The sequence below is a fragment of the Harpia harpyja genome, chromosome 9 (assembly GCF_026419915.1).
Source record: "Harpia harpyja isolate bHarHar1 chromosome 9, bHarHar1 primary haplotype, whole genome shotgun sequence".
NCBI classification, from domain to species: domain Eukaryota; kingdom Metazoa; phylum Chordata; class Aves; order Accipitriformes; family Accipitridae; genus Harpia; species Harpia harpyja.
Genome location: NC_068948.1, coordinates 42,600,094 through 42,624,366, shown reverse-complemented (window position 1 = coordinate 42,624,366; position 24,273 = coordinate 42,600,094). Strand labels below are relative to the sequence as shown.

At 41.4% G+C, this 24,273-nt stretch overlaps 2 protein-coding genes across 13 annotated transcripts in view; one reads left to right on the top strand and one right to left on the bottom strand.

Moving 5' to 3' along the window:
• SFI1 (SFI1 centrin binding protein) overlaps positions 1 to 16,327 on the top strand; it is a 31,108-nt gene extending 14,781 nt beyond the window's left edge. For 3 of the 6 annotated variants that reach the window (XM_052795545.1, XM_052795544.1, XM_052795549.1), the window contains 18 exons: positions 3,259 to 3,340; positions 4,263 to 4,441; positions 4,674 to 4,749; positions 5,558 to 5,653; positions 6,076 to 6,152; positions 6,814 to 6,916; positions 7,431 to 7,527; positions 8,195 to 8,355; positions 8,789 to 8,863; positions 9,149 to 9,223; positions 9,602 to 9,778; positions 10,524 to 10,765; positions 11,424 to 11,519; positions 12,731 to 12,992; positions 13,681 to 13,822; positions 14,615 to 14,738; positions 15,448 to 15,550; positions 16,088 to 16,327. In XM_052795545.1, the coding sequence (XP_052651505.1) occupies positions 3,259 to 3,340; positions 4,263 to 4,441; positions 4,674 to 4,749; positions 5,558 to 5,653; positions 6,076 to 6,152; positions 6,814 to 6,916; positions 7,431 to 7,527; positions 8,195 to 8,355; positions 8,789 to 8,863; positions 9,149 to 9,223; positions 9,602 to 9,778; positions 10,524 to 10,765; positions 11,424 to 11,519; positions 12,731 to 12,992; positions 13,681 to 13,822; positions 14,615 to 14,738; positions 15,448 to 15,550; positions 16,088 to 16,195 (2,275 nt within the window). In that variant the 3' untranslated portion in view covers positions 16,196 to 16,327. The remainder of the gene's footprint in view (positions 1 to 3,258; positions 3,341 to 4,262; positions 4,442 to 4,673; positions 4,750 to 5,557; positions 5,654 to 6,075; positions 6,153 to 6,813; positions 6,917 to 7,430; positions 7,528 to 8,194; positions 8,356 to 8,788; positions 8,864 to 9,148; positions 9,224 to 9,601; positions 9,779 to 10,523; positions 10,766 to 11,423; positions 11,520 to 12,730; positions 12,993 to 13,680; positions 13,823 to 14,614; positions 14,739 to 15,447; positions 15,551 to 16,087) is intronic. The other 3 variants (XM_052795548.1, XM_052795547.1, XM_052795546.1) reach the window with 3 other exon arrangements.
• A 107-nt stretch (positions 16,328 to 16,434) lies between these two features.
• PISD (phosphatidylserine decarboxylase) overlaps positions 16,435 to 24,273 on the bottom strand; it is a 29,859-nt gene continuing 22,020 nt past the window's right edge. For all 7 annotated transcript variants that reach the window (XM_052795555.1, XM_052795551.1, XM_052795557.1 and 4 more), the window contains 5 exons: positions 22,828 to 23,064; positions 22,560 to 22,698; positions 21,477 to 21,623; positions 19,564 to 19,724; positions 16,435 to 19,265 (listed from right to left, as the gene is read on the bottom strand). In XM_052795555.1, the coding sequence (XP_052651515.1) occupies positions 19,041 to 19,265; positions 19,564 to 19,724; positions 21,477 to 21,623; positions 22,560 to 22,698; positions 22,828 to 23,064 (909 nt within the window). In that variant the 3' untranslated portion in view covers positions 16,435 to 19,040. The remainder of the gene's footprint in view (positions 19,266 to 19,563; positions 19,725 to 21,476; positions 21,624 to 22,559; positions 22,699 to 22,827; positions 23,065 to 24,273) is intronic.

Here is a 24,273-nt window from a genome sequence, read left to right as displayed (position 1 = left end):
ATGCTTCCTTTGTCTGTTGGGTCTTAATGCTGCTTTCAGTTGCTCCCAAAATTGCAGGACGTGCAAATACTCTAAACTTTGTTGCCTTAGAACTTCCTTGATTTTTGGGGGAAGCTTAGCTGGAGAGAATGAGACCTCTACAAGACAGGTCTGTGCTACTCAGTACAGCATGCTGTACTCCACAATGCTCAGATCCTCAGGCTACAGTTGAAACTGAAAACACTTCAGCCACAGTACCATGGTGTTGCTCTCAAACAAATGAAACCTGTTGAGATGTCACCATGTTAGTATATTAGTGCAACGAGCCACATAGAGTTGCTTGGTTTAAATTAGATGCAGGGTAGTAAAGGAAGGAAGGGAACCTTCATTCTGATGTGCAAGCTTGTGTGTGATGTTCTTTATGAGCTTAGCACAGCCTGCACTCAAAAAGATACTTGATTTTACTACAGCTCAGAGAACTACCTTGTGGCCTAATCAGTATCTTCTACTCAATAAAATTTCTATCTCATTTCTTTTAATCCTCCCAGCAGAGTTTGCTTTAAGTATTAAAATTTTCTTGATTGAGAGGCTAATCCTACAGAGTAACTGATACACTTGGTACTGAATTAGAGTTTATTCTTGTTTTATTTTCAGGGCATAATTTTTGCACAAATCTCTCAAATTGCCTGATGGCTTGGCATCAGGATCACTTTGGTTTTGCTCAGAGGTCACTGAAGAAATAAGAAATATTACTCTGGTTACAACTGACTTACAGTCAGTTGCAGTATGTGCAGTTGGATTCAATATGAAACAAACAAGGTGTGCCTGCAAGCTTTAATTCTGGCTCCAAGACCATTGTGGGACTCATAGGAAAAGAACCTGCACTCAAAATGATGATACAGTTGTTTCACAACTGCAGTTGCACCAAAATAAATCCATTACAGCTGCTGGAGTTATTCTTATTTAAGTTTGCAATATGAAATTGAGTGATATTGCTGGGAATCTTTCTTCTTTAGAAGTGCTTGGCATTTCTGTTTTCTGTTAATCGATGCTATAGGTTCTCATCACCTCTTAAAATTCAACCACTAGCCTTTGTCTCAGAGCAATGATATATCTTACTAACTACTTTTACTGGCATATTATGGAGGCACAGACATGCACAGGAGCTACAAGAGTGTGTACTTGTTCATTGTAGAAATCAGAGGTGGGGGAATATTGATTGAGAGGAAAAAAAGTATTTGCCTTTTTTTGAGATGCCTTAAAGGCCTTGCCTGGGCTTGTATTTTTACCCATGGATTCAGTGCTGAGTCTTCAGGTAGATTTATGATTTATGATGATACTAAAACCTATTTCCCATTTTCTGTATTAGAATACTAACCAAAAAAAAGTTTGCTTTTCTTGGGAAAGGATATGTTTGGAAATATGCTCTTACAGTGAGTCCCCTCCTGGGACACTTTTTCCAGTGTAAGTTGAGAGAAAAAAGTGTTTTTCAACATCAAATCTTCTTTCCTAGTAGACGTGGAACCTTGTACCTTTCATTGGCAGAGGATGGTCACACCATGTGTTCTAGATTCATACTGTTCTGTCATCAGAAGCCTGGCTTCACAGTTGAAAAGCAAGCTGCAGAAAGTCTGTTTTGCCTTGGATATTGGCTTGCTTTTTGGGAGATACACAAATTGGTTTGGAGGGCAGGCTGAATAATAAGGGCAGCTGCATTTCTGCAAGCAATTAAGAGTTTTTCCAACTGGTGTGAGAGTGCAGCTGTGGTGCATTAGCTTACCCTCTGGAGACAAGGAGAGAGAAAAGGGTCAAATACTCAGGAGGTTAAGCTTAGTGAAGATGAGTTGCAGCATGCAACTGCTGCAATGTAACTTATGCCTCTCTCACCAGGGAAAGGATGAACAGATGGTTTGAAGGCTCCCATTGGTTCTGTGGGCATACTTTGATTTCATGGGTCAGGAATGTTTTTGTGTGCAATCTTTTCTCTTTAGAAAGGGTATAAATGAAGTCCTATTTCCTGAACACAAAAGAACAAATTATAAGAAGTGTGTTCCTTGTTCAGAGGTCCAGGGCTGCTTTCCAACCAGACCTAAGTAAAACTTTCATGGCAGCTTGCCAGAACTCAGCTTCTCTGTTGGTCTCTGATGCGTGTACATGCTGTCTCACAAGTCAGTGCCCCAGTTGCTGTGTCTGGTGGTAAGGCCTAGGAGATATCCCAGAAGAGCCATCAGCTGAGATTTGTGGCTGTCTATGGATCAAAGACACCCTTGCTGGCAACTACTAGTACCCTCCAGGAAGACTTACTTAACTCATATTGTTTACCAACCTATAAACTTGTAATGAGCTCTAACAGCTACCTACCAAAAATTACCTGGTAAGAATCCAAAATATCTTTTGGGCCTCTTTAGACTAGAGAAGAGCTGAGACTTGCTGACAATCTAATTAGTACGCCCACATGACTGAGTTCTGGAAATAACTGATGTAGTTTGAACTGCGTGCTATTTCCACTAGGCTGTAGCTCAGACTTCTGGACTAGGACACTTCTACTGTATGCTTGTTCTGTGAGAGATGTATAGTGCTCCATCACAAATATATATTAATTGCATTTTTGGGATGCTATTTGATAGTGATTCTTGTGCATCCCTGGGGAGGAGGCAGACTAGCAAGTATTATCTTCATCTAGAGAGAAAGAAGCTTTGATAATGAGGGCAACTAACCTGACCTTGTTCATAAAAGAAAGCTTTGGTAGAATCCCTTTAGTGTTGAGATCAGACCATGCTGCTCTTTATTACTTGTTGTTATAATTTTTTTCAAGTCCTATTACAATGTTTGTTTGTTTTGTTTTTAAATAAAAAAAGTAGAGTAGGATTTTCAAAATATTTCCAAGGGAGGAGGGAGTGGACTATATTTACAGTGGAGAAGAAATAAAAGGTTATTATATAATTTTTTCTTTGTGTGTGTTTATAAATGAAATTAATTGGTCAGAAGGATCTTTTGAATTATCTGAATGAAAGCAGGGAGTTCTGGTAACTTCAGAAAATTAATTAATCTTGTCTCATGTATTCTGGGTAAGATTTCAGGGGGCAAATTGCCTGGTTTTTTTAACACAGAGAATAATGAGGACATATAGCTGCCTGATTTCCAAAGAACGCTTGCATGATATGAAAAATCAAGTAACTGTTTAAGTTGTAGATGGATTGGTCTTTTGACATTCATAAAAACAATCTCTTTTCTGAAGGAATTCTCTCCTTTGCTGACATTCTCCCTTTTTGCTTGCAGGAGGGTGTTGATGAAACAGGTATTTGACACATGGTTGCTGAATGCCTGCAAGCAGCAAGAATACCGAATGGGAGAGGAGAGGGTAAATGTAACTCTTTTACCTGGCCTTGCTTAGGAGATAGAGGGGATGATTTCTTAGTCACTGTCTGGGAACATGCATTAGCATGAGATGGACTTGGGTGTTGTAAATTCCCTTTTCCCAGGTGGGGGATCAAGTCAGGGGAAAAAGAACCAATATTTACTAATCACAATTTTTTAAGTTAAGCTGTTTATTAATAGTAGAATTAAGCTGTTATTATTAGAGGATAGCTATTCACACAGTTCATTCACTTATTCCCTCACCCAGTAAATATGTGTGTGCGTGCTCTCTCTCACACTCAGTCTGTTTCATAGTTAGCTGCTTGAAACAATAATAGGAATAAAGAGCCAACCCCAATCTATTGAAGAAGTGCAGGGTTGTACTGACAAGCTAGTTGCTTCTAGGTAGGTGTCCATAAAGACCCTTAAGGGGTCCTTCATATCCTGAGATGTGCATGTATATATATAATCCTGTAGTCTTTATACATAGCAGCCACTGCTGCCTTTTATGTGGTCAGGTTTACACAACTCATAGTTGATGGTAGCATGTGTGGGTGGCCTTGTGCAGATATGGCTGGCTCCTGGTGTTCTGAGATTATCGGTTCTTGCAAATTCAACAGGACTGGTTTCTGGAGCTTATCGGTTCTTGGGAGTCTTTCACATGCTACTTATCAGCTTGTATTTTTCCTCTCTTTGGCCCACTGTTTTCTGGTAACAGTTTCTCCATCCGCATGCATATAGATACCTGTAGAACATGTTCACATAAACTTGCAGCAAAGGGCCTTTGATGACATGTCCATTGCTGTTCAAGGTGAGAAGAGGAGAACAAACATTGGACAGTTCTGTGCATGTCGTCTTCAAGGAATTCTCTTCTGTTTGTAACTGGCCTGTGTCATGAATTCATTGCCACCTTCTTTCCATTATAGGCTGTACTTCATTTTGAAAGACAGCTATTGCATTGTTGCTGGCGCTTCTGGCATAGAAGAACAGCTGCGTGTTTGGAGGAGCAAGAGGGCTTGGTTCGTGCGAGAGATCACTACAGCAACCTGCTGCTGCTAAAGGCTTTCAGTCTGTGGAAGCAAAATACTCAGGAGAGAAAAACAGAGTAAGAAGTTTTTTTAAAAGGGAGATTTATTTGGATTGGCCTTGTGGTGGCTTACTTCTAAGCATTTCATTCACAAAGATTCTGACTCCTTATTTGTGCTTTGGAAACTACTAGTTTGTCTTTCAGTAAATGACTTACTGAAAACAGCAAGTGTGGATTCAAGTCTCTGCTAGAGAGGTTCAGTAACATGGATTGCATTGTAGGAGAAATAATTAAATTATGTTTCTTATAGGAGGCTCAAGGAGATGCAAGCCTTAAGATTTCAATATTCAAAGTGTCTGCAGCAGACGTGGAACAAGTGGAAGGAGGTGAGAGAGTTAACAGATGGGGAAGAGCTTGAATCCTTTTTGTTATGTTCGGATTGCTTGTACCCATATGGCTAGAAATTAAATTGTTTATTTTCAATACTAGGAATTCCTAAGCTTTCCTCCCTTTCCAGGTGGATAAAACTGTGTGGGCGGAACAGGAACTGTGTAAGGAGGAGAGGGAGTTCTTTGACTTCTTGTTCACTTGTCTAGGTATAGTGAGAATGGGACCATAGTTTAGGAGGTTTATCTGGGAATGTCACCAGAGTTAGTGTGATGAAATTGTCCCTAGACAGTACTGTGTATGTCCTTCTCAAAATTTTACTTAAGTTAAAAGTTTGCAGCAAGGCCATGGTGTATGGTCTGTAGTTGTGTACAGGTCATGGCAGGCCCTGTCAGATGGCGCTTCACTCTTATACTGGGCCTTTTCCTTACCATGATGTGATGTACCAGAGGTGCCTTGCAGCATGTCTTGAGAATCTGTGAGAAATTTTAGAGTTGATGCTAGTCTGTTGGTCCAGAACTGTTAAGCTGAGTGAAATGCGTCAGTCTTCAAGAGTATTCCTAAAAAGGGCAGGGAAAAAAAAAAAGCCTCAACTAGGCCTTTTGGAGGAATAGCAGAGTGCAGCACCAGTTTGAGTGAAAACCTATTACAGCAGGATAAAGCATGGATAAAGCATTGATGTTTCCCCAGAGACTGGGAATGGTCCTTTTCCCTCTGCTCTCTACCATTGCCTGTTTTCCCTCCATCACGGGTACATGTGGGTTTTTGGTTTTTGTTTTTGTTTTTCTTTTCTCCCCTGCATTATAGTACGTGGGACATCAACGTGAGAAATGGAGGAAGTTGGTGCAAGCAGACATGCATTACCGGCACACATTACTGGGCAACACCTTGGCAGCCTGGAAGGTAGGAGGGAACGTCCTTTTCTTTGAGGGACTTGTCTGTGCGTGCTTAAGTGTTTCAGTGAGAACTGAAGAGCTGCCCCGCTGTTTCACTCTAGGCACTTACACACCAAGTGTGCAAGGTAGAATGGAGGCTGTTGTAAATAGGGTTGTATAAGCTCTAGCATTGCTTTCTGGAGCAAAAGAACCAGTCTAATCTTGTGGCTTTGGTGAAGGGTATATAATAGCTAGCATTAACTAGTGTGTAATGACTGTTCATCTCAGAAAAGCAGTGTTTGATTTCCGTGGCTGTAACTTAATTTTTTTTCCCTATACTCTACTGTTGCTATTACTATCCTAAGCTCTGCTAAGAGTTTCTAGATGTCTCCTCTCCTCAGAGATGTTGGCAGTTGAGGGAAATTTTACCTCTCGCTGCTTTTCTTGCAGAGTTACCAACATAACGTACAGTGCGTTTTATACCAAGTAGCTGAAAAGGAGAAACAGCACACTAGACTACTGCTGCGGTAAGCCTATGTTTCGTTGTGCAGCGTGAGAGAGAAGTGACTGCACTGCAGTCAAATTACTCTCTTTCATTGCCACATTTGTAAATTTTTGAGTGTTCAGTGCTGGGAATTGACTCTACTGTGCGTTTATTTCTGTGCAGGTCATCTAGCTAAAAGAAGTCAACCTCTTCCTGGATTGCTTTAACTTTTTTTTTTTTTTAATCTCTGTTTAGTCCCATAAGAGACAGCAGAGAGCAAACTCTTATCATTCCCTACAGTGCACGGATTCTGACTGCTATGATACTAAAGCAGTCTGGAAGATGTAGAGGCTGTCTTGCGTTACAGGGAGGAGAGCGATTAAAGATAGTATCACTTTGTGTTTGTTGTAGTTGTTTTAGTTTTAACTACCTCATTTGTTTTAATGCTACACAACTTGAGTCACTTGCAGAGCCTGATTGACTCAGCTTAAGATGCTATATTTAAGGGTGTGTTCTGTTTTTGCACTGCCTTCTCTTCAGCAGAGACCTGAAGGGGCAGAAGTTGATTTGCAAGTCTGAGTTTGTAGAGGCAGCTGGTTTTGGTTCCCCTGTGAGTGAGAAGGTGCCAAATCCAAATGAACAAGTGAGAATCATTCTTAATGGTTTTTGTTTGTTTTTTAATTTTTTATGTATTTTGCCTTCAGACAGCTTCTGTGTATGTGGAGAGAAAATACCCTTGCTCTTATACGTGAAGCTAAGGCAACTACTCGGGCAGATGAGCACTACAGGAGAGCAATCCTGTCAAAGGTAGGGTCTGTAGAGCAGATACCAAGGTCTAAGTACAGATGGTAGTTTAGGCAGGGGTCAGGTAATGCAATTAGAAGGACCGAAAACTTAATCTAAGAGCCACTACTAAGAAAGGTCTAAAATGTAGGAGTCCCATCTTACTTTTACAGGCATCTTTGAAATTTGTCTCTGAGTGACCTCATGGTTTTTCCTCTTCCTTTCTTTCTCCCCATTTCCTAGAAGGAAGGGGAAACCAGTAGTATGATACTGCTTAGTAGTATTACCTGGGGCAGGGAGGACGGGGTGTGGTGTGGACAGACGGACGGAAAAGAAGGATGCCTTGAAAAATGCCAGGGGACCCTCTGAAATACTGTTGTATTTAATTTGTAGGAAATTTGAACTGTCTTGCTGAGCCTCATGAAAAATGAGATGGAAATGGTTATGGTGCCAGCAATGTGGAGTACATTGCTTCCCCTTCCAAAGAACATTGCAGTGTTAGTCTGTATCCTCTCTCTTGTTTGCATTACATCTTTAGGTGTTGCTACAGTGGAGATATACTGCCTTGCTACAAGTGCGTTGCCATCAGCAGAAGGTGACAGCTGTGATGGAGGCCAGAAAACATTTGGATATAGGTGAGCTGATGGAGGTATTAAACTCTCAAAAGACTTAATTATCTGTGTACGATCCTTAGAAAGATATGGGTTAGTAGGACAGTCTTTTGTGTCATTGTATAGATGAAATGACTGGATGGTCTATTAAGCCTACAAAGGACGTCCCCATATAATGGGGAATGACTTGGGACCCCAGTGATCTGTTGAAGGCAGCTTGTGTGACACTGCTTCTCTATTGGTTCCTTGTCTATATAAGGGATGTTAACACCTCCTTCCTCAAAGGAATTTTCCATTACTAATTTTGAGAAGCTCAGACATCTCTGTTTTGAGGGCAGTGCAAGTAATCTTATCAATTACTGCTTCAGTCTTTCTCTAGTAATTAATACCGAAAGGCCTTCAAACTCTGCAAGTGTTTTCATGGTACAAGCCACATTCTTGACATGAGAAGAGCACAGAGGGCAAATGATTTCCTAAAGATTATACAGAATGTCAATGGCAGCAGGGCAGATTTGCAAGTCATGGCTCGCTGTCCATTACCTGAAGTGTTTCATGATCTTTCTTCCTAGTGCTGAGTATTGTCAGTGTTAAGTATTGCTAAAACAGTCTGGAAGAGTAGCTGATCACTTGATACTCTCTGAGATTAATAATCTCCTTTCGGTACATTAGTTAATTTATCTTCTCCTAACAGTGCGTTTACAGACCCTGTTTCTTCACTGGAAGGAATTAACTAGGGAGTCTCTGATGCTGAGGGCTCAGCAGCAAAGGGCAGTACAGCACCACCAGCAGCACCTACTCCAGAAGTACCTGGTGAAATGGAAGGAATATCATCAGCAGCGTGTTGGGAAAATGGTGAGAAGGATCAGCAACCTCCCCAGCCAGTGACCCAGGGTGGAAAGTTATGAGTGTGGAGGAGCAGGCCATGTGCCCTGGTGAAGGGAATGGTAGTCTTGGCTGAGGAGGAGCATGACAGCCTTGTGCATTGAGGAGGAAGCAACATGCCTGTGTCTTGCCTGAAGAAGCTTTGGTAGAACTAATAGACTTAAGAGATGACAAGCTGGGCTTGCCGTGTGTGGGATCATTTACTCTTAATGAAATCCTTGCTGGGCTCGTAGATACTTGCAAATGGGGTTACACTGTAAGGCACTTAGATACTGAGGGTGGCCTCAACAGAACAAAAGGAGGGTGATAAAAAGCTGTTTGGTACCTCTTCTGCTCTAATAGCATTTGGCTCAGATAAGTGGAGTTTGTCTGCAAGTGACTCACTGTTTTGATTGCCTTACAGCTACTACAGACACAGGGAGATTGGCTAATGACTCGTAGACTTTGCTCTGCTTCCTTCTCTTGCTGGAAGACACAGGTAAGGAATTGTCCCCTGGGTAGGTATCTAGCTCTTTGCTGATCCTTATCCCTTCTCATTCATATGCCATTTACGCATGAGGACCACAAGAATTTATTTAAATGCTCTCTGGATTTTTGGTTCCACTAGCACAAGAGAACCTTGCCATATACTGGGTGAACTGAGTAGGTTATTCTGCTATGGCTCCGCCAGCACTTCCTGTTTGGTTGATGCTCTGGCTAGCATTTCTGGTGTGGGATATACAAACTCCTGACCTGGTTGCTGTGCAATTTTTTTCCCTGATAGCTATTGCGGCAGCGATGGGAAAAGCGGAAGACGGTGCAAGCATTGTGGCACTGGTCCCTTTCATTGCAGAGAAAGGTAAGGGTGTGTGGGGGTCGGGGCAGACAAGTGAATTTGCAGATGTGCAGATCATATGCAGATTTGACTGCAGTCAGCAGAGTGTGCACTGAATATCTGTTTCTTTTCATCTTTGGGGTGCTATATGTTATTTTAGGATGCTGGAAAGCTGTCCCTAAATCCTCTTATCTGATTAAAAAAATTTGCACGTGTTTTTCCCCATCCAGCCTCAGCTGACTTAAATCCCTGTCCTTTTGTCCTTGTGGTAGTGTCCTGCTGTTGCTGTAGCTCTGCCTATTGCTATCCAGCGGAAGGGAAATTGTTCCTGTCTGCAGGGGGAGTCCCTGGCCTGGAACCTGTCTTTGTAACACTCGCAGCTATCTGTTTTTCATGCTGTAGGTATTTGATGCTTGGCTCACATTTGCCAAGGGGCAACAGCAGAAGAAAGATCACGTTGAAGAAGCCACAGGAGTTTACCACACAACTCTTCTGAGAGAAGGTGTAACCCCGGTCTTGAGATACACTGCTGGCACGAAACAGTTGCAGGGACAGCTGCAAGCCCAGCACCAACTGAAGGTGAAAGAGACAAGTGATTGCTCAGATACACCCAGGACTGGTCTGGTCTGATCCTCTGTGTGTGTGTTTGTCTGTATGTATGTATCTTGGAGCCCTACATCTCCGCTCTTGTTTGGATCTGACATACACTTCTGCCTGTGGTTCAAAGCAAAACACTTTGTCTTTTCATTCAGCTGAGACTAGAGCACGTCAGACTTACATTGCTAATTGGGAACCTCTCTTAATGAAGCTTTTTCAAAACTGGCCAATTCCTACTGTAGACAGTATTGCTGGATGAAACCTTTGCATGTGGCTAGGGTCTGGTCTCTACATTCTGTGCTAGAACGAAGCATTAGAGGCTGCATCTAATCCTGTCTTAGCTTTAGCACCGCTTATACCTTCAAACGTGGGCTTGTGGCACTTCTCCCTTTGCGTATCAGCCCAGCCCTGTGTGTGGAAAGGAAGATAGGGATGCCTGTATTGATTGCTCTCTTCCTGCTCCTGGGCAGCTTTCCCAGCTCTTTTTTGGGTTTTCAGGACACTAGTCGTTCTGTTTGCTAATGTGCAGCCTGCCTCATTGAAGAAGTACCCAGTTAATTCTCCTTACCCAAATGTTACCACAGTAGACCTAATTTAGCTTAGAGAGCTGGTATGGCTGTGAGGTCATCAGAAATCTCAGTTCCTTTCTGTGGTGTTCTCCCTGGGTGGTGTTGTGTTGCTTCCTACTCTCAGCCATCAAATGCTCTACTATACTTTATGTTGGCAGGCAGCCGACAACCTTCACCAGTCAGTGTATCGTTGTGCCATGCTGTGGAAACAGAAGGCTCTCTCCAAGAAATTAAATAAGCCTTGTTCTTTTCTGTCACCTCTGAAGAAGCAGGTGACATTTAAAATGCCTGCTGTTAGCCCTGAGACAAGAGGACATTTAGCAGAGGAAGAGCCATGGCCTTCAAAATGCAGTCATCTACCATTTCACCTTGCTGATGGGGACTCAGTTCTCAGTGATCTGTAAGTGTAAAGCTCTAGTCCCTCCTGCGTTTCTCTGGCATATATGTAGTTTTGTATATATGTAGTCTATCTGTCTGCATCTCTCACTTTTGTATTCCCAAGCTTTCATACTGATGACCGAGTGACCTAGAGCTGTTACTGAAGCTCTTCTTTTTTTCACTGAAGTCATGTTTAGGGTCTGATGAAATGATAAACATCAAGATCCTGGCTGTGCAGAAACTGAACTTTCTTCTTGCCCCTTTCTTTCCCTTGGGGAAGCTATTCCTTAAAAAATTCTTGCTGATCATGGGGCAATTGCAAGGAATATTCTTCCATGAAGCTTCTGAGTCCAGGACAGGCGCCTTACAAGGAAATACAGTGATAGCTTCACATTTCTTTAAGCTAGTATATGCTGCCAAAAGAAGTAGTTCTGCCTTGTTCAGTTCTGTCCCTTCCACCACTCCTTGTGTTGGCACAATCATTCATAAGGTGAACCAGATTGCAACATTAATACAGGTCGAGATTTAATCGTTAAAAATTATTATTGCATGCAAGGGGAATGTTGCAGAGCAGGGATGAATGATAGAATAGGACTGTTTCTTTAGCTGCAATGCCAGCTTATGCCAATTTAAAATAATCATGAATCTGGGGCATTACTGAGTCTGTCTGTTCTTTTCAGAAATGCTATTCGACGAGCAAGATTACCACCACGGAGGCCTGACTTTCTTCTGGAATCTCTAGAAAGCAAGGAAATGCTGGGACCTCCTTTTACTAGGTAGAAAATCTGTTTTTAAAAGTAAAGAAAAAGAGGGTGACTTAGAGTGGGCCTTATGCTATGCTTATCCCCTCAAATCCCCTTACCTTTGTAATAAAGAACATTCAGTAATTATGGGACTGTGCATTGCTCTGTACTATCAAAAGGCCATGGTGACCTTAAAAACTTTAGGTTTCTTACATGAAACAGACAAGAATAATGGAACTTTCAAGTTAATTAAATAGCAACCAAGGCCTTTGTTGCATTAGTGACAGATTTTGATGGAAAGATAAGGCACATCACTTATTTCCAAAATTAATGGGCTGAATTAATAAGTTGCCTTTTCTGTCAGTCTTGCCACATAAACTTGGAAGTTTGAGTTGTGCAGGATACTTTTTGGTTCATAGATCATATTTGCTCCACAACAGGTTTGGGTCTGGATTTAACTGATCTACCGGGGAATAATTAATGATTCTGGTAATGCAGAGCCAGAACTGAATATTTCGCTCTGTTTCAGCTGAATCAATTTTGCTGCTCTAAAAGGAGCTACTTTTTTATTTTTACTTTCCCTAAAAGGTCTATGCTGCTGAAATTGTTCAACTAAGCAGTAGTTTCACTATCTATCTTGAGTGTTCTGCACTTGTTTTAGTTATGGTATCACTTCTTAGCCCTGAAAGTGAGGGAACTGAAACTGCTCTTGCTATAGAAGCTGAAGTTGCTTTTAAGCAGATGTTTAGACTGAACTTTTTTAATGAAACTGTTCTGTAATTAGCTTTAGAGAGGGGAAATATCTATCAATTTCCTGTCAAAATCCATCTGAGATTGCTGCTTCTGCTCCCCTCTTTCTCTTGTCCCCAAACCAAAATAAGGCAGGATTTTGTTAATGATTTGGATTCACAGCTCTAAAGAAATTGTTCAGCCTGGATTAATGTATAGAATTTGGAGCAGGGCAGGTAGGAGTAATGGAAACCTTAACTGCTTTGCTGCTTTTTTTTGTTTTTTAAACCATCGTGGTGTGTTGTTTTTTGGTTTGGTTTTGGGATTGTGGTTTTTCTTTTCTTTTCTTTTTTTTTTTTTTTTTTAAATTGGGGTTTCCCCTGCATATTAAAGCAGCTAACTGGGAAGCTGTATGCAAGGGAATAACAAGAACCTCCCTTTTTTTTTGCACTGGCTGCGAAGTACAAGACCAACAGGTTGCAATGTATAGGGACCTCATCCTTCTTCCCTTACAGATCAGAGGCACCCTTTCAGCAAACATCTGTGAAGAAATGTTCTGCACAGACTGGGAACTTAATGCTAACACCTCAAATGGAAGAAAGTACTTGTAAATGTGTCTCTCAAATGGGCAATACCTCTCATTCCTATCCATCTCTCATACATGCTGCTCTCCCATCTGTACCACCGTGGACAAATGATGTGCACCGTGCTGTTCAGAGGCCAGAGCTATGGTGTCCTTCATCTTTCATGCCCCAAATGAAAGCTGGAGCAGAAATGGTGAGTGTATTGCTGAAGGAAAAATTAGTGTGCTTACTGGGCTACTGTCAATATGCATGCTGCTTATTGCTGGTGTTTCCCGTGGCTCCTCTGAACAGCCGTTCCGGTTGTTGAGCTATTCTTTTCTTGTTCTAGCTGTTATCTTAAAAGCTGACCAAATTAACTGGCTCTGAATGCCCAAGAACTGTTTACCACCAGTCTGAAGCAATATTTCGTTAGCTGACCAATCCACATGTGTGTTATACTGTAATTCATGCCTTTTTTCTTGGTCTTGTGTCCTTCCTAGCCAGATGCTTTTCCTAGCAGTTGATTTGAGAGCGCTTCAGAGCAGCTAGTTTGCCAACCAGATTACAGGGATTTCAGAGTAACTCAGTTTAGGAGTAGTGGCTATGGCTGAGAGTCTCAAGAACTGAAATTCACTTCACCTGCAAGTAGATGCTTGCATTTTAAACAACTCCTCTGTTCCACACAGAATGGGAGGTGTTAATCTTGATGAAATATCTCCATCCTAGAAATGAAAGAACCCATTTCTTAAGCTCTGCTTCTTCTGTGGTATTTTATGAGAAGGGCTTAGTGACTACAGGGGATGTCTGAGTGTGAGTAGGGCTTAGTAGCTCAGGTACATCCTACTTGTAGGGCTTACTCAAGAAAACCCTTTGAGAAAACCAGTATCATTCTGACTTTGTAGAGAGGTCAGCCTGTGAGTGGTCACAAAGGACCCCATTCCCAAGACTCTCAACAGGACTCTGTGAAGAAGTTGCAACCAAACTTGCAGCCACATTTGCTGTCACCTGAAGACTTGGTGGGAAAATGGAGTCACCAAACTGCAGGTAGGTCCTCAGATCTAAACCGTAGCAGTTGTGTGTCCTCCTCCAATATATGCAAGACTGCAAGTCAACTCCACAAAATGTAAGGGAGACAAGGCAGTCTTGTATGCCTGCATCAGGTGAAGAGTATCAGCCATTCCTTTTCAGGATGGTAATACAGTTTTGTGGATTCTGCTGAATCGGGGAGCTTAAAACCCTGTTCTAGGGATTGGAGGATAGGAACTGCTAGGGGTCAGCTTTTAGCAAGAACGTGCTCAGGCATTCATGTATGCAAGGCTGAATGTACAGCAGAACTCGCTTCAGGAGGGAAGAATTCACCCAGTAAGGTTCTCTGTTTTCCCCATACTTACAGTATGGTTGTAAAGGGGACGGATGGTGTCTAAGCACCTCTCAATGTGGCGTTTTTACTGACGTAAGGGCATGAAATTTGTGTTCCACAGGACTAGACTTACTACTTAGTTCTAGAGTAGACATAAAACACTAAATCGTGAATAGGCCAAAATAGCATTTGTAGTACCGAACCATTCACTAGAGCATTTCTTATCTTTTTTTGTATGTTTAAACTGAGTCTTCAGTGCTTGTAGTGCTGTCAGGACTCCTGCCCTCTCACGGCACCTGATCTTTGGGTGAACAGGTACATGTCACAGGGTGACAAAATGTGTGAAAAGGACGCGGGAGGGTTCCATGTTTCCTGTCTACTAACCTGACTTTCCTTGATAAAAAGAAACAGATAAAAAAAAAAAAGATAAAAGTCTGCTCTACTTCCATTGCTTGTGCCTTGTATCTTCCATTCAGCTGAGGGGGAAGAAAGGGAGCATAGTTCCAGAGAAGAAGTGGTATTACAGAGAAAGCTGGAAGTTGAACTCCAACACATCAAACAGCAGATGCAGTACTACTTCAGCAGGAAGCAAGAACTCAAGTATGTTGCAAAGCCCCTTTAGCCAGACTTTCTTCATGCCATTAACTCAATATTGCAATTTTTGTATGCATCTACTTTGAAAATAACCAGTCTGTTAACAGCAGAACTGTGAATGAAACGGAGGAAAGTTCTAGATATTTTTATTTTCTCCTTTTAAGAGTTCACTCCAGGTGGGGAGAGTACATGTGCAACTTCTTTGGTAGTCAGCAAGTGGTTTAATTATACTTTGGCAGCTATTGGAGAAAGCATGACAAAGGTGTCATTGGGTGTAACCTGAAGGCAGTACAAATGAACTTGGCAGAGCAGCTGGAATTTAGCTTTTAGTTCTTTTATCATGAGGAGTGAGAACTTAGCTTTTACAACTTCAATTAAAAAAAATATGGCTGGTGTTTGACAACGTCTCTGTTAGAACAAGAACACATTTACAAAAATGCTTCAAAGAAAATGGGGCTTGGAGGGCATTCAACTGTCGGGAAAGGAAGAAGTCAGGAACTAGGAGTAGGAAATGGAGACAACAATTTTCAGACAGATTTCTCTGCTTTCCAGCATCCTTTTTTTTTTTTCCTTCTCTTTTATTTAAAGACTTTTACCATTCACTGGTTTGAGACAAAAATTTGGGTCTTATTGCAAGTATCAATTGCAAGTCTAAGTTGGCTTAGACTGCTGAGCTCCTAACTGGGATAAGAATCCTTCTAATCCATTTTATCAGGTCCTGTCAGCAGCAGGCGCAGATTCTACAGAAGTGGCTAGAAATGAGCATGCAACCAGAGGACCAAGATAGTGTACAAGGAGTTGAGGAAGAATTGGATCAGGTGCGTAAATAGCAAACAAATTGAAGTTACTTAGGTGATTATCACTATGCTATGCACTTAGCCTAAAGGCTAATGGTAGTTACTAAAATGCCAAGAGAAGGGAAACTTGTAATCAGAAGTGGGCTGATGAATGAGCAGACCAGACTGCTGTGTAGATGCATCTTCCTGTTTGTTCAGAAATGTAGCTCTAACTCCAGTAGACCTTTCTAAGGGTATTTCCAAGCTACATAGCAGGCTTTAATAGATTCGGTCTCAGAATTTTTTTCTGTGATTTCTCAGGACAGTGTGGCTACACTACAGTGACTGCACCTGCATTGCTCGCAGTCCCCAAGTTCATACAGCTGTGAGTGGGTATTGTACTGTTACCTCTAAAGCTAACCAGTACTTGGCTGTTCCCCAGTGACACAATCCTGTCACTTAATGGTTCTTAAGTGGGATAATATAAAGGCTGCTAGAGCTCATTCACTCTTCCTCTGTCAAAAAGACTAAATGCTCTCTTGCTGTGCAAAAAGCTTATGCAATTGTCTTCACTTTCAGTTGCAGGTGAGGATCAACACTCTCAGCAAAGCACAAGTGAAAGAGAGACATCATGTGCAGAATCTGGTTGCCCGCCTGCGTGACATCCGGATTGCTCTGGATATATAATGCATCTGAACCAATTTTCCAGCTCGGGGGTAGGACTTTTTGCCCCTTTCATAGCAGGGGAGGATGGAAGAGATGTATACATTCTCTCAGTCTATGTATGGCATTTTTATTTTATAAATTAAATACTCTTGCTTGTTTTGTTACTACAGCTGGTTAAAAACCAAACAAAACAGGAGCTAAATGCACCTCATGCTGCACTCAGAATACCTAGCTTAGGTTACCCTGACATTTCAGAAAGATAAGCAACACTGATAAGACTCTTTATTTCAAAATGTTTGCAGTTAAATGAGTTCATGTCAGTAAGTCATACACTCTGACATACAAAAATACCGTGCTACTGATACAGTTGAATTAAATGGATTCTCCATGCAGGAGAAATTCACAGCATTATCAGTACCCTCTAGGAACTTTGCTTTGCTTTCACTTCCAGGGTGCACTGCTGACCTCTGCATAACAAGCGATGTTTGTTAATCAGCTAGCTCTGCACAGTGTTAAGACCATCACAAAAACAGCAACTTGCACACTGAATCCTCTCCTCCTCAGATTTCTAAAAAGCAAACATCAGGTAACCTATCTATTACTAGGCTAACAGGAACCTTCAGATACTGTGGATGGTGATGCTGAGTAGGAAGAAATTAAAGCTTAACGTTGCTTTGGCTGTGTCTGGATGCCATAGGCCCCAGTGGAAAAGAGGGAAAAGATTCAGTTTTCTCTCATCCACTGGAACGAATTTGCTTTCTACTGTTAACATGACAGTGAAGTTTAGTCAAAAGGCTAGTCATAGCTTTATCTTCTTGGGGGTGATGTTTGCCTTAGTCTTTTCTCATTCTCACTGGTTTAAAAAAGTGCACATTTCTATAACCTGTGTATGGTAATATACTGCTGCAGGAGTAAACTTGCTAGTGCCAAGAAGTTTAACAAGAAAGGTGGCTGAGAGCCACTTCAAGCTTTCAACTCCTCCCAGTGTAAAGTGAGGAAACATTGACTCTCGGAGCCAAATGAATTTTCTCTTGCTTGTCACCCAAACAGCCACCATCATCTGAGTCATGGCTGGGCTACATCACTTAGAGGCAGTTTATCATCCCTTCTTTCCTCATGACAAGCTAAGTGTACAGGACTTGGCAAATGGGACATTTGTACAACAAAATTATATTCTATTTTCTGCAGTGCATACAAAGAAGGTAAGTTTTTTTTCTTTAGGAAATCAGAGCTGGTCAAAGCCTACCATCTCCTTGAAGTAGCAGAAAAGTAGCTCAAGCAAGGAAGTAATATGAGAAATCTTTCAGAGAGCAGAAAGGCAGGTTTCATAAGCATGTCCACTCCAAGCAGCTCTGGACAGCAAAGTCAGTTCTAAATGGTTGAGTGCCTGGACTTGAAACAGTTTATTCTCTAAAAACAATTGATATATTGCTTTAAAACTCAATTCCTCTTCTTCACTTTGGCACCAGTTTCAGACAGTGCCATATAGTGCCACATTCAGCAGCTCCAAAGTTGATTTAAAGTAGATTTTAACTCTTCTTAACATGAAGTTACAAAGAGGCTCTAAAGTTTTGTTGTAGGATGAAGCTTCAGCATAGAGCTTTCAGCCCCCAGCACATTCCTAGCGTTAAGTATGAGGGCAGAGGTCAGAGCTGGTGTGGGTTTTTTATATTTTGAGTAAGATGAAATTGTTGCCAGTCCATTATAGGATGGCCAGGTTGGCACCTAGGAGGCAACTTGGAATTGCTTCAAAGGTCTGTAGTATTTTTATACACAGTCAGTGCATAGGGCATTTCACTCTGTGCAATAAAAATTGGTCCTGAAGTAACTGAAAGTGTTCTGTAGAGGAGTTAATTCTTCAAGAACTTAGTGGCAAAGCAACAATGAAGACAGATACATAGTAGAAACATATTTTGGCTGCCATCTCATCGCCTCACACAAGAAAAACATCCCCTATGTCTTCTAACCCCTTAATCCAAGAGGTGAAGTAACTGTCTCTCATACAAACAAAATCTTTAAGGCCTGGAATAGCAAATTAAAACAATGGATTAGAATAGGACACACAGCTTTGCTTTTTTTTTTTTTTTTTTAAAGAAAATCCCAAAGATGACCACCTTCATCATATGGAATGTAGACACAGTGTTTTCAGGTTTAAAATACAGTGCAAAGTCCATTTTTACAGGGACAATGTCAGGTAAAAGAATTAAAGTTGTCCAACAGTAGAAAACCTGGATGAGTGTAATTTACTGTACTGATGCTGTTACACATTTTGCTTAATTTGGACTGTGAAGCCATACTAGCCAATTATACTGTTTGGTGCTCTATGCATTCACAGGCTCCCTTTTATATAAGAACTTCAGCAGAGTGTCTTAAAATAAAATAAATATGAGAACACATTCTTCACTCAAGGTCTGAAAAACAGATATTGCAGATAAGGTACAAGGTCTGACTCAGCTTGTCAATGTCCCTTTAAATACAGTTAATCTCTACCTCCACCCTTCCCCATTGCACTGGCACAGCCTAGGAAGGCTCAAAAGGGACTTACAGGCTCTAAGAACATAATTATCCTGTGGCACGTTGAGGGGAGGACATGAAAGACTACAGGCACAGGGTGGGACAGAAACCTCCACCATCAACATCTTTAAAGGCAGCTGTACCTGATACATATATGGTCATTCAATTCTCTTTCTGCATTCAGCAGCATGTAAATGTAGACCAAATACTCTCAAGTTTAACATAACAATGACATCCTCTTTATTCCTCACCCAGGTCCTGCTGAGTGATACATAATTGTTAAGTAAGTGAAACACTCAGTGGTGTGGTAAGAGTCCCTTTGTATAGAAAACCTTCTTGCTCAAGGGAGTTTCTATAGAGAGCCCAGTGCTTCTCCAAAGCGGATTTTCTGTCCAGCTTTGAGGTGGAATTTGAAGTCCTTGGGTGCCTCAAAGATTAGTACAATCGTAGAGCCTAAGTTAAATTCCCCTAAATGTTCCCCTTTCCTCATGGGGATTCCCTCCTTGTTGTTGTTGGATATGAAGCTGAAGTCATTGTAGGAACCTTTCGAGTAACAGGGACTGTTGGTGTGCAAGTCCTGTACAGAGAAGGAAGAAGCTGTTACTTGAGAATTTCAGTACTCTGTATTCATTAGCACAGCTGTAGACCACGGGTATCTAGGCATTTTCAATGCAGGAACTTACTTACAATTAAAAAGTGAGATAGGAATATTAAAAAAAATAGTCTGTACTGGAGAGGACTCCCTTTAAATCAGTCTTAGAACATCAGTATTGTGAAACACCTTAATTTCAGGGTAATAATATTTTGTAATTTTACTATACTGTACCAACCTCAACCATCAAACCCAGAAAGCTGCCTACTACCGTCTTGCTCACCTGGTCAAAGTAGATGCGGATAGAGCCGACATTCGTTGCTCCTACAGCTGTTAAAGAGAAGAAGCCATGTTTCCAGTCACCTGTAAGGACAACCCGTTCATTGTGGCAGAACAGTTCCTTGATCCAGCGAGCAACTCCAGGATTCACAGACATCAGAGAGCCTGCAATAGTAAGAAAATAATCAAGTTAAGTTGTCTGGTTTGTAGCAGAATTGTAATGCTACCTAAATGGTATTTTCAATATAACTGTAGCTGATCCAGTAAACAATTCTGTCGCTTATTTGCACGAAGAGAGGTAAATGCTAGGCAGAGCAAATGAAAGACAAGGCTGTAGTATAAACAAGGGGTCATAGAAAGATGTCATCTTTAGTCTTCTGTCCAGAAAGATCAACACTCTTGGGCAGGGCTCGTGTTACTTTGCATTTTTCCTAGCAGAATCACAGGGAAACTGAAGACCATGCACATCCTTCATTGTAAGGCTTGAATGCAATCTGGCACACCATCTACAGTTCTCTCTGTTAAAGAGCAAAGGGTTTCAGTTTTCATACCTGGAAATGGTTCTTTGTACCCCCCTGCCTCCCTCAGCCTTTGCTTATTCCCATCTACAGCTTCACCTTGACTGCACTTCCAGACAGTGAAAGCCTGCCATTAAAGTAGGGAGCAAAATCTGGGGTGGGAGTCCCTTTCAAAATACCTGTCATTGCTGAAGCCTATTGTAGCATCAGTCATACCTACTCCTCTATCCCCAAACTGAGGTGGCAGGGACTCATTTCCACACTATCTGATGCTATTCCTCCAGCAAAGATGTAACCAACCAACTTCACACTAGTGTCATCTACAAATTCACAAATAACAACTACTGTTCATTGGCATCCAATAGGCAGAGCTAGTCCCTAGTCTGAGATGGAATTGAAAGAAGCCTTCTAATAAGCACATAAGATCCATCAAACAAAAGGCTACAGGCTACTAAAAGGAAGCTAAAGAAACTTTTTACAGCTTAGGAACAGGTTTCACTGGTTAACTATCTAGTGCATGACAGCAGCCCCTTCCAGTTCTCTTTGGTAAATGGGTAAAAGTGGTTGCTGAGACTATGGCTGAAAACCAAGTAGCTACCTAGCTAGAGCAGACCAGGAAATACTAATAATGTGAATCGGTTAAAAAAAGTTTATTACAGAATAACCTCAAAAATTTAAATCCCTACATAGTCCTTCAAGTAATTTAGTAAGGTAGATTCATTACACACATTTTTAGCTGTAAAACGCATCTGCTTTGCTGCACTGAATCTGATCGTAGCATTTCACTAATACTCCTTTGTTTCAACCAAGGCCTAGCTTCAGTCTGGAACTTGACAAATTTCTCAAACTTTGTGGCAGGTCATTGTCTGTGTCTCTTTTTCATGGTGTTTGAAACCAAATCCACGTTTTTGCTAAATATCAAGAAGTAAAACATTTTTGTTATCTGCTGACCTAGAGTATGATGATCTGCGAAGAGGAGGACAAACACATCTGATCCCAGCTCCAGTAGCGTAACTGTTTAATTGCATCTTCTTTGCCAAGCACAGGCAGAGATCGTATTTTAGGCTACTGTTTGGTCTGATCTGCAGAACTCTTATTTCAGGTGCAAACTGAACAAATCGTGTTTGGGAACAAGTCAGGTCAGCTTGCATCACCAGTTATTTCAAAGATCTAAACCAGCTTGAATACGATATTACTGTTTTCACCATTTATACGTGATTTGTTCTGGTAAACTATACTACTATAAAATTCATTACCATTTGTGACAAATCACTTTTCTACCATTATCCATCATGCGACTGTACAACTGCTCCACTGGCGTGCCTCGTTCAGCAGTGGCCCACACCAGTGCTTCCCTCCATAGCTGCTCTGCGTTCGTTTTCTAGGGATGGAAACCTACCTGGGAAATGACGACGGTGTGACACCCTCCAGTCAGTGGGTGAGTGGAAGCAGTGATAATCCCCCGGTGCAAGGTAGATTACACAATGATAGAGCTCATTGCCCTCCTTTGTGACTAGTTGTTGCTGAAAAGAGTTACCAGGTGGGGCTGCAAAGAAACAACGGAAAGAAAGGGGTTAAAGATACTCTTCATGCAGTCGTCCACCACAGCCAAGCATTCTACATTAGAACGAGTGGTAACAGCAGAGAACTAAATGCAGTCCACTTGTATTGTTGAGACTACAAAAAAAATACACTTTGTCCAGGAATCCAATATTTCAAAGTGTTCTTTTCCCTTTACAACAAAATTAGACCCTGTATTGTTTTAATAATTTTGGAAATTCCTTAATTTTGGAGTTTGCCCTTCCCTAAACAGAAGAGCAGAAACTGAAATCCAGTGAAACAGAGTTTTTATTAAAGCTACCCTTTCAAGAACAGAATTTTTCTCAGAGCAACCCTTTTAAGAACAGAATTTGTGAAGAGGCCCTATTTTTATAAAACGCAGTAGTTGCATTTGTGCTCATGTTGAAAATAACCCTACTATTTGCAGAACTCGGTCTCTCCAGTTCCCTCACCAGTTTAGCAAAATGTGTTGCTTTCATCAAAACTGAAGACCTTGGAGACAGTGCTCCAGGTGCAGCAGAGCAGTAACAGCACAAGTCATTAGAAGTACAGTGCTTGAGCATAAATCTTGTTAGAGTAGCTTACACCAATTTTTGCTAACCAGGTGCTTGGGCACATTTCAGTCTGACAGCAGGAGTGCTACAGCCTCATTATTAGTGGCAGATCTTGGAGTCAAGTAGGAACCAAGCAATTAAATTCAGATAATCAGATTGAGCCAGACAAGAGACTATAATGCACTGGTGAGAAAGAGAACTAGAACAATGACATGTTTATCCCCAAATAAAACAAAACAAAAATCAGACCCGCTTTTGTTCCTGACAGTGTGAGAAAGAGAGGAAAAAAAAGTAATCTCTTTTCTCATGATCTCTGAGAACACTGAAAGGGCAGAGCAGAATAAATGCAGAACTGATGCAGAACTTACCCTGGCTAAAATGCAGTTCCTCTGTGGAGATGCGAGGTCCCAAGAAAGATTCCAGAGAATAAGTAACCCCTTTTACTTGCTCCACTTCACAGTTTTTTACCTGTCCAAAATTAAGGATCTTTCCATCAGAGGGACTAATCTACAATGAAGAAAAAAAAAAAATTAAATACATTAGGAATTCATTCATTCCTCACAAAGCAGACATGTTCCTTTGGGGCGTGGGGGAAGCTGGTAGCGTAGTGTAAAGCCTTCATTTCCTTTTACTCACCACACTGTGCAAACAGCAGACTGGCCGTGCTTGTGGTTTCAGCTTCCTGCGGAAGAATTCGCTGAGGTTTCTGTAGTGATGCAGATCTTCAACAGCTGCCTCCTTCATGTTCACTCCAAATGTCCAGATGTACAGGCTGTAAACAGGCTTCCGGAGCCATGTAGGCAGCTCCACCTGGTTCAGGCGACCCCAGGCTCGTGAGAGCAGTCGAGTTGGTACCGATTTGTACAGAGCAACCTAAAGAAAGATGGATTGCTCCACATCATTCAGTTCTTCCCACCAATGGCTTTCTCTTACTTCTCCCCATAAAACAGAAAGGATCAAACTGTTCCTGCTAACCAATCCCTGGAACTCAGTGGGTTATACCACAAACAAAGTAGCCTTTAAGTCAGCAAAAAATTAACACTGCACTGCACTTAGTCCTCACTCCCTCCATTCTGCTGAGAGCAGGTGAGGGACAGGATGAAATTTACTATAACCTTATACTGAAGCCAGCATCTCCACACCCCTGCAGGCTGAAGCTCCACATTCAAGTTACTGGAAACTGCCCAACATGAGGCTTACAGAAAAAAAAAAGACACATTTCACATATTCCAGTAGAACACTCATCACAAGGGTTTAATGTTACCAATATATTCATTTTTGTGAATAACCAAATGAAAATTGACTGAAAAATAATTTCTGTGTTTGATGACGTGCTTCTCAGATGCATCTACTAATGAGGGTGTTTTCCACATCCCAGTATTGTACTGCTCTAATGATACTGGTACAATCAAAGAAACATACCCACGTGGATGCAGCTACACCAGTATAAACTTATGCCAGCCTTACTCCTCTCACAACATCGGGAGCTGCTAATTACAAGGGTGTAAAGTGCCTTTATTCCTGTAGAAATATACCTTTGGACTTACACCAAAGCATAAGTTTTAGTAGCAAGAAAAACAAATGAAACAATGTTGGCAAGAGGTATATGCTGTTGTAACTGGAAAGATGACTCTGTCTTCCTGTTGGCAATTCCAGCAGGTAACTCTTCTGGGATTTGTGGTACTTCGTATCAGCCAAAAAGCTCACATGACCATGATGTAATCGGGGGAGTGTGGACCAAGGGAACTGAATCCTCTAAAACTAGTTTTGCCAAAGAAATAGTGATCTGCTGCATCTGGTACAATTTTTTTGAACAGTACAGCTCAGCTACATTTAGCTCCCGATGAAAAGTTGTGGGTTTTTTCATTTTCTTAGCAAGAGTCATCATTTGTTCTCAATATTAATCATATCCTTCATAATTAAGTCTTGGAAAACAGCCATAAACACAAATAGAAGCACACACTGGCTGAGAGCCTGTCCATCATATCAAATACAGCGAATTAAGATTTCACTCAGAAATCGCCATCCTGCATCACATTAAAACACAGTGATATTTCAGAAAGAAAACACCAACCTAATCTT